Source organism: Choloepus didactylus, chromosome 6, assembly GCF_015220235.1.
Source record: "Choloepus didactylus isolate mChoDid1 chromosome 6, mChoDid1.pri, whole genome shotgun sequence".
Taxonomy (NCBI): domain Eukaryota; kingdom Metazoa; phylum Chordata; class Mammalia; order Pilosa; family Megalonychidae; genus Choloepus; species Choloepus didactylus.
In genome coordinates this window covers 10016848-10029600 of record NC_051312.1, presented here as the reverse complement: position 1 = coordinate 10029600, position 12753 = coordinate 10016848, and the positions used below count along the sequence as shown (strand labels likewise).

The 12753-nt window shown below is 53.0% G+C and overlaps 1 protein-coding gene across 1 annotated transcript; it reads left to right on the top strand.

Annotated features, from left to right (window-relative positions):
* Nucleotides 1–1275: 1275 nt before the first annotated feature.
* CDC42EP2 (CDC42 effector protein 2) lies at nt 1276–7238 on the top strand. The gene is made up of 2 exons (XM_037838748.1): nt 1276–1386; nt 5731–7238. Exon 2 carries the CDS (start codon nt 6050–6052, stop codon nt 6692–6694), a length of 645 nt encoding a protein of 214 aa, XP_037694676.1. The 5' UTR covers nt 1276–1386; nt 5731–6049; the 3' UTR covers nt 6695–7238.
* Nucleotides 7239–12753: the final 5515 nt, after the last annotated feature.

Below are 12753 nucleotides of genomic sequence, written 5' to 3'. Positions count from 1 at the left end.
ATCTCTGGCCATTCTCCCATCGCTAATCACACCTCTTTCTGCCTCTTTCCTCTGCCTCCAATTTCTGTTTTTAAGGTAAACAATGATTCCATTGAGCCTACATGGATAATCCAGGATGATTTCCTTATTTTTGAGGTCAGCTGATTAGCAACCTTAATTCCCCTTTGCTATGTAATGGAACATAGTCACAGGCGCCAGAGATTAAGATGTGGGCATCGGGTGCAGGGGTTGGCATTGTTTTGCCTGCCACATTCCTCTTGTCCCCATCCCCCCCTCCCTCCTGGCTGGGCCGACCCCCTGCCCCAGCACCCTCCTGTGCAGCCAACTCAGGACACTTCCCTGCTCCCCCTCCCCAGCATGGAAACCATCTGTCACCATCCTGGCCACACTGTACTGTCACAGCCATCAGTCTGGAGAGCCAGTGTCCCCCATCCCATCCTTCCCCAACTCTTCCTCTGCCTCACTCTTAGCATGTACACACCTCAAAGTGTGTCACAGGTGGAGCTGGGGACTTGGGTGACTTCCATCTCCCTTCTTTGGCTGTAGGCCCCAATCCAGAGGGGGCTGAATCCCCAGCGACAAGGACAGCACCCAACACTTAATAGATGTTCAACAAACAGCGGTTGAATCAATGAATGGGGCAAGGACAGTTTCCCCAGTGTCTCCAGCACCAGACACAGTCTGCCGGTCAGAGCAGGCCAACAAATGCTTCTCACAGTGACTGAATGAATGGAGGAAGGAAGAAACGAAGGAAGGAATGAACCAACAGATGGACAAGCCTAAGTCTGGGACCCACCCCACGCCCTCTGGCAAAGTCAGGGGTGCCTGGGCCACTGCTGCCTTCTTTTATAGGGTGCGGAAAACTATTCGAGGCTCTTGGAAGTTTGTAATGTCTTAACGTGGGCGCTTCCAAGGCTCATTCATTCCCTTAGTAATCACTGAATACACATTTGCGGGCGGCTCCCCCGGTCCCAGCCCTCCCGAGAGGAAACGGGTCCAAGGTCTCTCTGTAGATTCCAAGGAATTCGTTCTTCCGGCCGCCGCTCCCCCAGGGTCTTCTAGAACTGAGGGTTTTGGCCCCGACGGGCACAGCCGGAGTCCGTGGAGTCGGGCCCGGGAACCCGACGCCGTCCCGCCCGCAGCCCCGGAGCCAGGCCGGGACCCCAGGGGGCGCGCGGCCGCCGGATCCCCGCGGCGGGCTGCGGGGCAGAGGGGTTCCCTGAGCAGGGCTGCGGGCGGGGCCTGGGCGGGGCGGGGCCAACCTCGGCTCCGCGGCCCGGGGGCGGGGCGTCCAGAGTAAGTTCGCAGCCGGGTGGGGTCTCGCAGCCCAGCCGTCCAGCTCCGCCGCCGCAGCCGCCCGCCGCTCCGCCGCCTGCGCGCCTCCTGGTGAGTCCGCGCCGGGCTCCGAGGGGCCCCCGCGAGGCCCATCCCCGTCGAGCCGCACCCACCTCGCGCCCCGCTCCCCAAATCCCCGCCGCCGAGGTGCTTTCGTGGGCTCCTGGGGCTGGCCCCGGGAGCTTTCCTGCCTGCGCCCCCACGGCCCGCCGGCTCCGCGACCCCCGGGCGCGTTCCTCGAGCCTAGCCCCCCACCGCCGGTGGCCCAGGAGCGCCCTCCTGCCGCCCAGCATCCCCGCCCGGGTGGGGGCCATATTTTTAGCCGACGGCTGAGGTGTCCTCCTATCTTTAGCCGCGGCCGCCGGGTGCCCTGAATCGGATCCGGGCTGGGCTGGGCTGCGTCCAGGGGGCGGGGAGGGGTGGGCGCCGGAACCCGACCCGGGGCTGAGGAGCCGGACCCAAGGGAGGGGCCGGGGCCCGCATGCCCGAGCGCTGGCCCTGCGCCAAGCGGACACTCGGACCTCGCCCAGGCCGGAAAGCACGGGGGAGGCTCCTCCCAGAGCTGGGAGCGGGACAGGGACCCCCAACCTTCTCCTGTACCCCCTGATTGCGAGACCAGAACCCACCGGCTGTCAAGAGAAAAAGATCCCGCGACGATCCTCATCTGGCACTCGAACGCGCAGCATCTCGGGGGCGCCTGCTGGAGCCCGAGACGCTCTGGGGACCCCGGTGCGCACTCGGACTCCCCCGGGTCGTGCGGCGAGGGCGGGAGCGCGCGCCACCTGGTGACCGAGGAGCTGGGCACCGCTCCGCCCCCGGACCCTGCGAGACGCCGCGGCGGGCGACATCGGGGTGGGCGTCAGGGGCCGTTTGTTTTTGGTCTTGTTGGGGGCACGCTCCCCGGAGAAGGGCCGGGAAGGGCCTAAGGATTTTTACTGAATGAATGGCAGGGTTGACAGTGACTTGCTGAACATTCGCACAACAGCCGTGAGGTCTCCAGCAGCGCTCTGGCGGTGGCTTTACTATGATCCCCATTTTATAGAAGGGTAAGGTGAGGCCAAGACCAGAGAAGGGCAGGATCACAGAATGAGTCCCAGGTGGGGCTGGATTCAAGGGCTGTTCCTTGAACGCTCCTGGCAGGAGGGGCTCTGCCTCCAGGAAGTCACTTTTTCTTGCTCCAGGGTTCCTCTCCAGGGCAATCCCAGAGAGTTGGGTTGCTGGGAACCGCTCCTCCCAGAGAGCCACCTCTTTATACACCCCCTCCCCAGCCTTGTCCTGTTGGAGAGCTCCTTCTCCTATCTCTAGACACTTGCAAGATGGGGGGGCCCAGGGAAGCAAACAGCCATCTTCCCAGCCAAGCTGGAAGTCGGTTTCTTCCTGCTCCCCAACCAGGTTAAGGAGGTCGGAGCCAGAGGGACCGGGCTGGGTACAAGTGCCCACTCTTCCACTTACTAGCTGGGTGACCTCAGCAAAGTTACCTAACATTTCTGAGGCTCCATTTCTGCCGTGCTGCTGCCATGAGCATTAGAATGGGAAATGTCTGTGCAAGGGCCAGGCCCACAGCCGGGCGGTTTTATGGTTGCCAAATCTGAATATTTGGAACTTGATAGTTACACCACCCAGCTCTCCCCTGGGGGTTGACGCTGGCTTCACGCCCTCCCCCCAGCATGCACACATCAGCCTCCATTCTCCCCACATCTGGAATTGGGCGGGTCATCTGGCTCTAAATGAGACAGCTGTCAGGGACTCTGGATTTGTTGTGGAAACGCCCAGCCCGTCTTGGCGCCCCTGCATAATGGGTGAAAAGGCAGAAAAAGCCACCCTGGGGGACATCTCGCCTGACAAGGGGACAGGGATGATTGCCAACAGGCCCCAGGGCCTGGCAGGGTGGGCATAGGTGAATGTGTGGGAGATGGATGCAGGATGGGATTCCAAGCCCTGGCACCCCTCCCACCTTCCCCCCACCCTTCCCTAGCTCCTTCCAAGCTTAGCTGGAATTCTGCCCCTGGAGAGTCATTCCTTTGTTTCCTGTTAAGCTGCAGGTGCTCTGGGAGGGGCAAAATGTCCAGCCTCTGTGGCTCACCGGCACTGACTTCGGGTGTCCGGTCCTGGGGTGGGGTTTCCTGATGAAGGCCTGGGCTGGAGGGGCAGTGGGGGAAAGGGGGGCTGTACTCCTCCTGCCTCCTCTTTCCTCCTTCCTGCTCCTCTGGCATCACTCCCCAGGCCCCCTCCCCTTGTGTACCTCATTCCCACGCTCATCCTGGCCAGTGAAAAAGCAGGTAGAGCCCTCCTGCTGCTGGCTGTGCAGGCCTCTCCGGGGCCATCCCCACCTGCTCGTCCGTGTCCAGCCTGCTGGGTGGTGCGAGGGTGGGGGCTCACCTGGCTTGAATTCCGGCCCGGCTCTTACCCACTGGGTGGCCTCAGACAAGCTTCTTTCTTGGCCTTTTTTGTTTTTGATGTGCTCTGATTCTCCATCTGGGCTCACATCTATGGGGCCAGCAGACCCTCAACCCCCTACCCCAGAGCTGCTAGGAGGCCTCGATCTGTTTGCCTTTTGCTGTCAGTCCAGCATTACACCCCTCCGTGTTTTGTCTTCTCCATGTTGAAAGTAGCTCGATTTTTTTCCCAATTGCATAAATAAAAGCTGCACATAAACAATATGAACTTATAAGATCATGAAAAAGTAAAAGTCACCACTTTGAGACAACCACTATCAACATTTTGGTGACTGTCCTTTCACATTTATATGTGTTATATAACATTTTATAGTAATGGAACCAAATATTACAGATGATTTTTATCCAGGACCCATATCCCATCCCTGCAGCCCACCCAGTCCAGGTAGCCCAATGGAAGGTCACCTAGTATTGACCTTCCGTCTTCTTCTGTTTGGCCCTGTATATGTCTGTGTGTAAGTAAAAATCCAGGCACATACAGAGAAGGAGAGGGAGGTGGTTGATCAATTATTTAAGTAAGTGGGACCATCACTATAGTTTTAAACTTGGCCTCTCTCCAACTACAATATCTTTTGAGAATTACACCAAAATTTCTTATCACTCTGTTTTCTGTTTGTTTTTTTAAATAACTAACATAAAATTAATCATTTTAAAGTGAAAAATTCAGTGTTACTTAGCACATTCACAATGTGTGCAACCAACACTTCTGTTAGTTCCAAAACATTTCCATCGCTCCAAAGTAGTAAAACCCCTTCCCCATTAAGTAGCTGCTCCCCATTCTCTCTTCCCCCAAGCCCCAACACGGCCAGTCTGCCTCTCGTGTCTGTGGATTTATCTATTCTAGACATTTCATATAAATGAAGTCATAGAATATGTGACCTTCTGCAGCTGACTTCCTTCACTTAGCGTATTGTTTTTGAGGTTCACGCATGTTGGAGCAGGTATCAGTACTTCTTTTTATGGGATGACTGTACCACATTTTGGGGCACCAGTCACCTGTTGACAGGTACATAGGCCATTTACACCTTTTAGCTACTGGGAATTTTGCTGCTTTGAATCCGCGTGTCCATGTATCTCTTTGCGTCCCTGTTTTCAGTTCTTTGGGGTATATATCTAGGAGAAAGGTTACAGAGTTACGTGGTGATTCTGTGTAACTTTTTGAGGGCCCGCCAGGCTGTTTTCCACAGCAGCTGCACCCTCCTGCACCCCCACCTTAGAGCACCAACGTGTAAAGGGGAATAGTAGTGGGTGGTCGTGACGATTAACTGAGATGGGTCTGCAAAGAGCTCAGCAAGGTGCCAAGTCCAGAGCAGCGCCCCAAAGACATTTGTACTCCCCACTTCACCCTCCCCCCACCCGATGCTAGGGCAGGGAGGAGGGATAGAAGCAGGATGAGACTCAGCCCTGCTGGTCAGGAACTTATAACCCGGAGGAAAAAAGGGAAACACTGAGAAAGTGAGCCAACCGGGAGGGTGTCACCATTTGGCTCGGTTTACCCAGCACCTGCTGTGGGTCTGCTCTGTGCCAGGCCTGGTGGGAGAAAGGCTCTGAGATCTCTGTCCTCAGTCCAGGGAATTGAAACAAGCCTATGAGACCCCACCCCACAATTCGGCACTTGCCCTGTCATGGGGCACAGTTGACATGCACTGGCGCTCAGGCTGGGGGGCAGCCCTGGACTGGGGCCGGAGACCTGAGCCAGGACTTTGTGTGTGACTTTGGGCCTGGCGCTCAGGTTCCCTGGCCTCAGTTTCCCCACAGGTAAAGGGGGGAGGTTGGTACTGGTGGTCAAGGCTCTAGGATGCAGTGAATCTAGGAGTGAGGAGACAGACTTTCTCCACAAGATGGTTGCCCCACTTGGACTGACAGGGGACCCAGAAATGAGACAGAGGTTCTGACTTTTGTCCTTCTGTCCCTAACTTTTGATTTGGTGTGTTTCCAGAATACGGCAGCCGTTCAGCCCGACTGGGGAGCAACTCGGGGAGGCCAAGACCAAAGGACGCGGCTGTCTACAAGATCCCCACCTCTTTCCTTCCGGTTTCCAGAAACAAGTTTTCCACCCTTTTGAAAGAAAGTGACGTTTGTTTTCTCAACCCTCTGACTTCCTTGTTGATCTTTAATCTTTCCTCTAATTCCTTGAGAGGACTTTGGTCACAGCCACACCCTCATCTTTAGCCCTTTGGCACGTTCCGGAGCCTGACCATCCCCCTGTGTGGCTGGTGCTGCTGGTGAGAGGACACAGCCTGGGTGCTGAGGTCGCCATGTCCACTAAGGTGCCCATTTACCTGAAGCGCGGCAGCCGCCAGGGCAAGAAGGAGAAGCTGCGGGACCTGCTGTCCTCAGACATGATCAGCCCGCCGCTGGGCGACTTCCGCCACACCATTCACATCGGCAGCGGCGGCGGCAGCGACATGTTCGGCGACATCTCCTTCCTACAGGGCAAGTTCCACCTGCTGCCAGGGACGGTGGAACCGGGGCCCGAGGAGGACGGCACCTTCGAGCTCCCCTTCGAGTTCACCCGCACGGCCACGGTGTGCGGGCGGGAGCTCCCCGAGGGGCCGTCTCCTCTGCTCAAGAATGCCATCTCCCTCCCGGTCATCGGGGGGCCCCAGGCCCTCATCCTGCCCACCGCCCAGGCGCCACCCAAGCCCCCTCGCCTGCACCTGGAGACCCCCCAGGCCTCCCCACAGCCCTCCCCGCAGGAGGCAGGGAGTGTGGACATCTGGAGGACTCCGGAGCCTGCCTCAGTCCACAATGGGCTGACCCCCGAGTCGGGGGCCGAGGAGCCCTTCCTGTCCCATGCCAGCTCCCTGCTCTCCCTGCACGTGGACCTGGGGCCTTCCATCCTGGACGACGTCCTCCAGATCATGGACCAGGACCTGGCCCGCGTGCAGATCCCCACATAGGGCCCGTGGCCGGCCGGGCTGGACGTCCAGGCCGGGGTGACCGTCGGAGGCAGTGTGTGGACACAGCCCTGGCCTGGGAGTCAGGATCCCAAGGTCCACCTGTGTGGTCACTGTCGGCTGTTTCTCATGTTGAGCCTTGGTTGCCCTCCCTCCCATCCTCACCCCATGGGCAGAGGGCAGCTTATTGCTTCTCCCTAATAATCCACCAAGGACACGTCCAGGAGGGGTCGGCCCTAAAGGCCCTGAGCATCTCGGGACCCTGGACCACACTGCCAGCTGCTCCTCCTTCGCTCAGATCCCTTGGGTGGAGGCTCTGCTGAAACGGCCTCCCCCTTTCCCCTCCTTTCTACTCCCATCCTGACTGGGGGCTGAGGGGAGAGGCAGGACACAGCTAGCCCGGGTTCTTCGGCACTGGGCAGGTTGTTCCGGACCTTTGGCTTCCTGTCCTAGACCGTGGCTGTGGCACCAGTGTAGGGTGTCCTGCCTCGACCCCTTCCCACATGTCTGGGGATTCTAATTGCAATAAAACGTGCTGCTGGTGGTGGCTGTGCTTGCCGTGCCCTTGTCCTAGGTTCCCCCTGAAGCTAGGCCAGTTTCTGTGAGCTGTGGGCTCACCCGGGGAGACCCTATCCAGAGGGCTTTGTGGGGGCAGGCCCTGCCCTTAGGAAGACTATTCCTGATTCCAAGCTTGGGAGAACGAAGCAGGAACAACCCACGTGCCCAACTGTGGCTATTCCAATGTTGATCCCATTGGCAGTTGAGCCGTATGGGTGGGTTGGGGAGGTGGCAGGTATCAGGCTCAGTGGGAGACCTGGTCCATCCCCATGCCAGGCAGGTGGTGGGGGTCAGCGGGGGGAGAGCCAAGGGTAACAAAGTACCCCTCAGGCCTTGTGCAGGGGATTAAGGGTTTCTCCAGCTCAGAGGGCTTGGGGAGTACAGGAGGGGCTGCAGGGCTGGGGGTCTGACGGCTGAGCAGAGGTGCCAGCCCATCAGTGGCTGCTTATTGGGCATCCACAGTGTCCTCAGTGTGTCTCCAGGTGCTGGGGACATGACACCCAGCCCACTAGGGGTTCACACTCCAGTGGGGCAGAAGAATAATAAATTTGTCAACAAGCATAATGATTTTCAACAATGTCCCCACCTTGGAGAAAGCCCTGTGATCAGGAAGGCTGAGAGTAGGGCCAGCGCACTGGGGGATCGGATGTGATTCGGGGCCTGGGGGTGACGGGTTTAGCCTCAAACATTGGCAAAGGCAGTGGGGTGAAGGACAGAGGAGCTGCCACATGGCAAAATGAGCCAGCTCCTCTGCGTGTCACCTGGCCCGGGCTTTGTGAGACTCAGTTTCCCCGTCTGCAAAATGGAGTCCTTGATACCCACCTCACAGTGTTGTTGGGAAGAGTACAGATAATGTTTATTAATTGCCACGTGAAAGGTATTCGAAAATGGTTTGGGGGTGGAAAGGCAGGACTTTGAGGCTGGAGAAACAGGTTGGCATCAGCTCATAGGAGTACAGCTTGTTAGGCTGAAGCTGAGACACCAGGGGCTGCCGAAGGATTTTATGCAGGAGAGAGACACAGGGTCAGATCTAGGTTTTAGAAAAGTCACCATGCAGGCCATGTGGAGGATGGACCAAAGATCAAAGAGGAGGAAGCCATTGCAGGCAGGCCGAGGCGGGCTGGGCCGTGGGGAAAGGGGAGTGGGGGCTGGCATGGGCTAAGGCGCACCTTGGTGCTTAGAGGCCACGGCAGGCCTCTGTGGTCCCCGTCCTCTACTCCCAGGCCGCTCTCTCCATCCTGAGACTCTACAAATCCCAGACCCCCCACACCAGTCCTTCCAGCCTCCAGTTCCTGTGGCAGAGAGAGACTGGAGGCTAAATTTGACCAGGAACTATCTTACTTGGCCCACACAACTTTTTTTGTTTTTAACCTCAAATTTCTGTCGTCATTTAGAGACTGGAGATGTCCCAGAACTATGTGGAGTGGGATTTGAACCCAGGTCTGTGAGACCCTGTATTAGTTCCCTAGGGCTGCCATAACCAGTTACCACGAACTGGGTGGTTTAGAACAACATAAATTTATCCGCCCACCGTTTTGGTGCTCAGAAGTCTGCAGTCAAGGAGCAGCAGGGCTGTGCTCCCTCTGAAGGCTCTAGGGGAAGATCCTTTGTCACCTCCTCTGGCTTCTGGCAGTTCCTGGCAGTCCTGGGTGCTCCTTGGCTTGTGGACTGGATGCATCCCTCCAGCCTCTGCCTCCATCTTCACGAGGCCTTCTCCCTGGGTGTATCTGTGTCTCCTACTTCAGTATGACCCCATCTTAACTTGATAACATCCTCAGGTCCTGTTTCCAAATAAGGTCACAGTCACAGGTACTGGGGAGACAGAACTTCAACATATCTTTCGGGGGGACACAATTCAACGTGTCCCCTTCTGTCTTGGGAAGGGAAGACAAGAAATAAAGGACGCCTTCCGTAGATCTTCATCCAGCTGAAGGGCAGCGCCTCACCCTGGACCTGAGCCGAGGCCAGAGTAGTCAAGGAAGGGGGGCACGCTTGTCGTGGATCCCCTGGGACCTCTCCCGACTCACTCTGCACCGGGCATCAGCCTAAGGGCCCTGGGAAACCACTGGGGGCTGCCCTATCAGGGTGGAGAACGGGAACTAGGTAGGGGACTTGCAGCATCTGATAAAATGAAGGGATGCTTGCATATATCTAGAGGGAGAGGGAGAGAAAGGGCCTTCCCTTTTCAGCTTATCTAGTAGGGTTCAGGCACTATGTTCCACAAATACACACAAAACGGAATTTCCAGAACTAAGAAGAGAAGATGTTGTTGGACAGCCCAAAAGGAAAAAAAAAAACAAAAAACAGAAATACAATCCACTGTTTTGAATGCTTAACATGTCCTTATTCTAGTTTTTACTCTTCAAAAAGATAAATAATATGTAGCCTACCTAATATAACACAGCTATCCCTATTTCTATAAAAACACTTTCACTCGTTTGTTTGTTGGATATGGAGTGTGTGTAAATAAAATTAATTTTTAAAATACATTCGCTCTTTTTCCAAAGGGAGACAACTCAAAGTCTTGTCAATTATCACGGCCCCTTCCAAGGCCAGGATTTCTGGGCCATGTGCCTTCCTCCTTCACCAGCCCATCTCAGTGCGGGCTGCAACTTATGATCTACCTCGTAAGATGCACTAACAGCAAAACACCCTATAGACAAGGTGGGAGAAAAGGAGAAAAATGTGGAATTAGAATATGTTTAAACAAAACACTTGTTGCATCAAGAGAAGAAATAGATGTACAGGTTATGGACTTTTTCTACTACAAAGCTGCAGCTGGTATGAATGGCTTCCCTCCTCTGCTACCCAGGCCATCTTTGCTTGGCCTTCCGTCTGCATCTTGGCCCATCAGGGTCTTTACCAGGTGACGTGTCTCAGAACTTCATTTTGAAAGAATCTGAGCCCTTGGTGGATTTCCCTGTCGAGAGTTGACTTTTCCCCCAAACTTTTAATTTTGAAACATTTCAGACTCACCGAAATATTGAAAGAATAGTACAGCGAACATTCCCATACCTTCATCTAGATTTGCCAGTTGTTACCATTTTGCTGCATTTGCTTTAACACTTCTCTTTACTGTCTTGCCCAGTGGCACCGAGAGCGCCAAATGATCCACTGACAGCTCAGCTTCTAGTTTAGAGGACTCGTCACTGCGCCCCCTGGTGGAAGCATCCCTCCAGGGTCAGTAGGAGCCCAAAGTTGGAGAACAGGAAACAGACATTGTGCAAAAGGATCATTAGTTGAGATTGCAAAGGGCTGTGCTCCCACTTCCACTCCTTGGTTCCCATCCCCACATATTCTGCCTGTAGGAGAAGCGCTATATATACTGGTCACTGTTCAAAGCATATGGAGTATCTGTTGTCCAGAGATGCAGCATTTCTTAAAAGAATCCTAAAAGATGACTGGAGGGTGTCTGAACATATCTCAATTAAACTGTATTAAAAAAAAAAGTAAATGAACAATGGGGGGAGGAGGGGAATGGGATGTTTTCGATGTTTTTTTATTTTAATTTTTATTTTACTTTTTGGAGTAATGAAAATGTTCAAAGTTTGTGGTGATGAAAGCACAACTACATGACGATACTGTGAACGACTACACTTTGCATGATTGTGTTATATGATTATATCTCAATAAAATTGTATTAAAAAAAAGAACCCTAAAAGAACTGAAAGCTGTTGATACTGGGCTCGTAAACCAGCTTTCCAATTATATGGAACTAGCCTACTAATTATTACTCATATTTTAAGTTTAAACTTCTAATTGAGATATACATAGAGAACAGTGAACAAATCTTGTGCAGTGCAATGATTTTTTACCAAGTCAACAAACCTATGTAAAGAAAAACAGTATTACCAGCCCCCTCAGCAGCCCCCTCGTGCCCCCTCCCAGTTACTATCCCTCCAAAGATAACCACTCTTCTGTCTTCTAGCCCCATAGATCCGTTTGTCTGTTTGTGTAACTTTATGCAAATAAAACCATTTAGTACTTCTTCTTTTGATTGTGGCTTCTTTTGTTCAACATAACGTTTTGGAGAGTCATCCCTGTTGGATAGCAGTAGTTTGTTCTTCCCATTGCTGTTTAATTCATTCTCCTATTGATGATATTTGGGTTGTTTCCAGTTTGGGGCTATTACAGATAATGCTGCTGTAAATATTCTTTTTTTTTTTTTTTAATCTTTTTTTAATTCATTTTTATTGAGACATAGTCACATACCATGCAGTCATACAAAGCGTACATTCAATCAACAATTGTACCATTAAAGCATCTAGTTGTGCGTTCATCACCAAAATTAATTTTTGAACATTTTCATTACCACACACACAAAAATAAGAATAAAACTTAAAGTGGAAAAGAACAATTAAAGTAAAAAGAACCCTGGGTGCCTTTTTTTTCCCCCCATTTTTCTACTCATCCATCCATACACTGGACAAAGGGGAGTGTGGTCCATATGGCTTTCCCAATCACATTGCACCCCTCATAAGCTACATTTTTATACAATCGTCTTCAAGATTCATGGGTTCTGGGTTGTAGTTTGATAGCTTCAGGTATTTACTGCTAGCTATGCCAATTCATTAGAACCTAAAATGGGTTGTCTATATTGTGTGTAAGAGTGCCCACCAGAGTGACCTCTCGGCTCCTTTTGGAATCTCTCTGCCAGTGAAGCTTATTTCATTTCCTTTGTGAATATTCTTGAACATGTCTTTTGGTGCAGATATCTAGGAGTGGCATTGCTGGGTCGTAGGGTATGTGTATATTCAACTTTAGTGCTAGCATAGAACACTTTTGACTCCTGCTTTGGAATCACCTCTGATACCCCTTGTCCCCATAAACATTTGGCTCTCAGGGGTAAAAGAGTGCACTGGTGTTGTCTCTGGCTTTTTCTTTCAAGCTGTGACACCCATTCTGCAAGTTTTCATGCTGGTGCAGGATATAAAATGACAAATACCTCACACTGTCATCTGGCCAAGTACGATTTTAAGGCACAGTGATGGTAGGATGCAGCCTGATTCTGAAATATTAAAATGGGGGGTGGAGGGTGGAGATAAATGCATCTTGGGACTGAAAAATTAAGGTGTATTAGAAAAGTGATGAGGACCAAGGAGCAAGCCCTGGTTACAGGTGGCACAGAGAGCCGGCAAAGGAGGCCAAAGGGACTGGTAGGGCAGCCATGAGGATGTCTCAGAGACGGGAGCAACGTTTGAAAAAGGAGGGAATAGTCAGTGGTGCCATCAGGCTGTTAGGTGGATGAGACCAGAGAACAGCCCTCTAAATCTGTCCGGATGGACATCGTGGGGACTCTGTGAAGAGCTGTGTCAGGGGACTGGTGGGAGCAAAATCCCGGTTAAGCTGACCAGAAGAGAGGAATGGAAATGAAGCAACAGAGATAGGGAAAATAACAGAATATTTTCTTTGAAGGGATGGAAAGAAAGGGAGTGATAAAAGGAAGCAATTTTGATTTTTTTGTAATAAGAAGACATAAAGCCGTGTTTGTACAGGGATGGGAA

Coding starts and splice junctions, on each gene's coding strand:
- CDC42EP2 (XM_037838748.1), top strand. CDS start 6,050: ATGTCCACTAAGGTGCCCATTTACCTGAAGCGCGGCAGCCGCCAGGGC.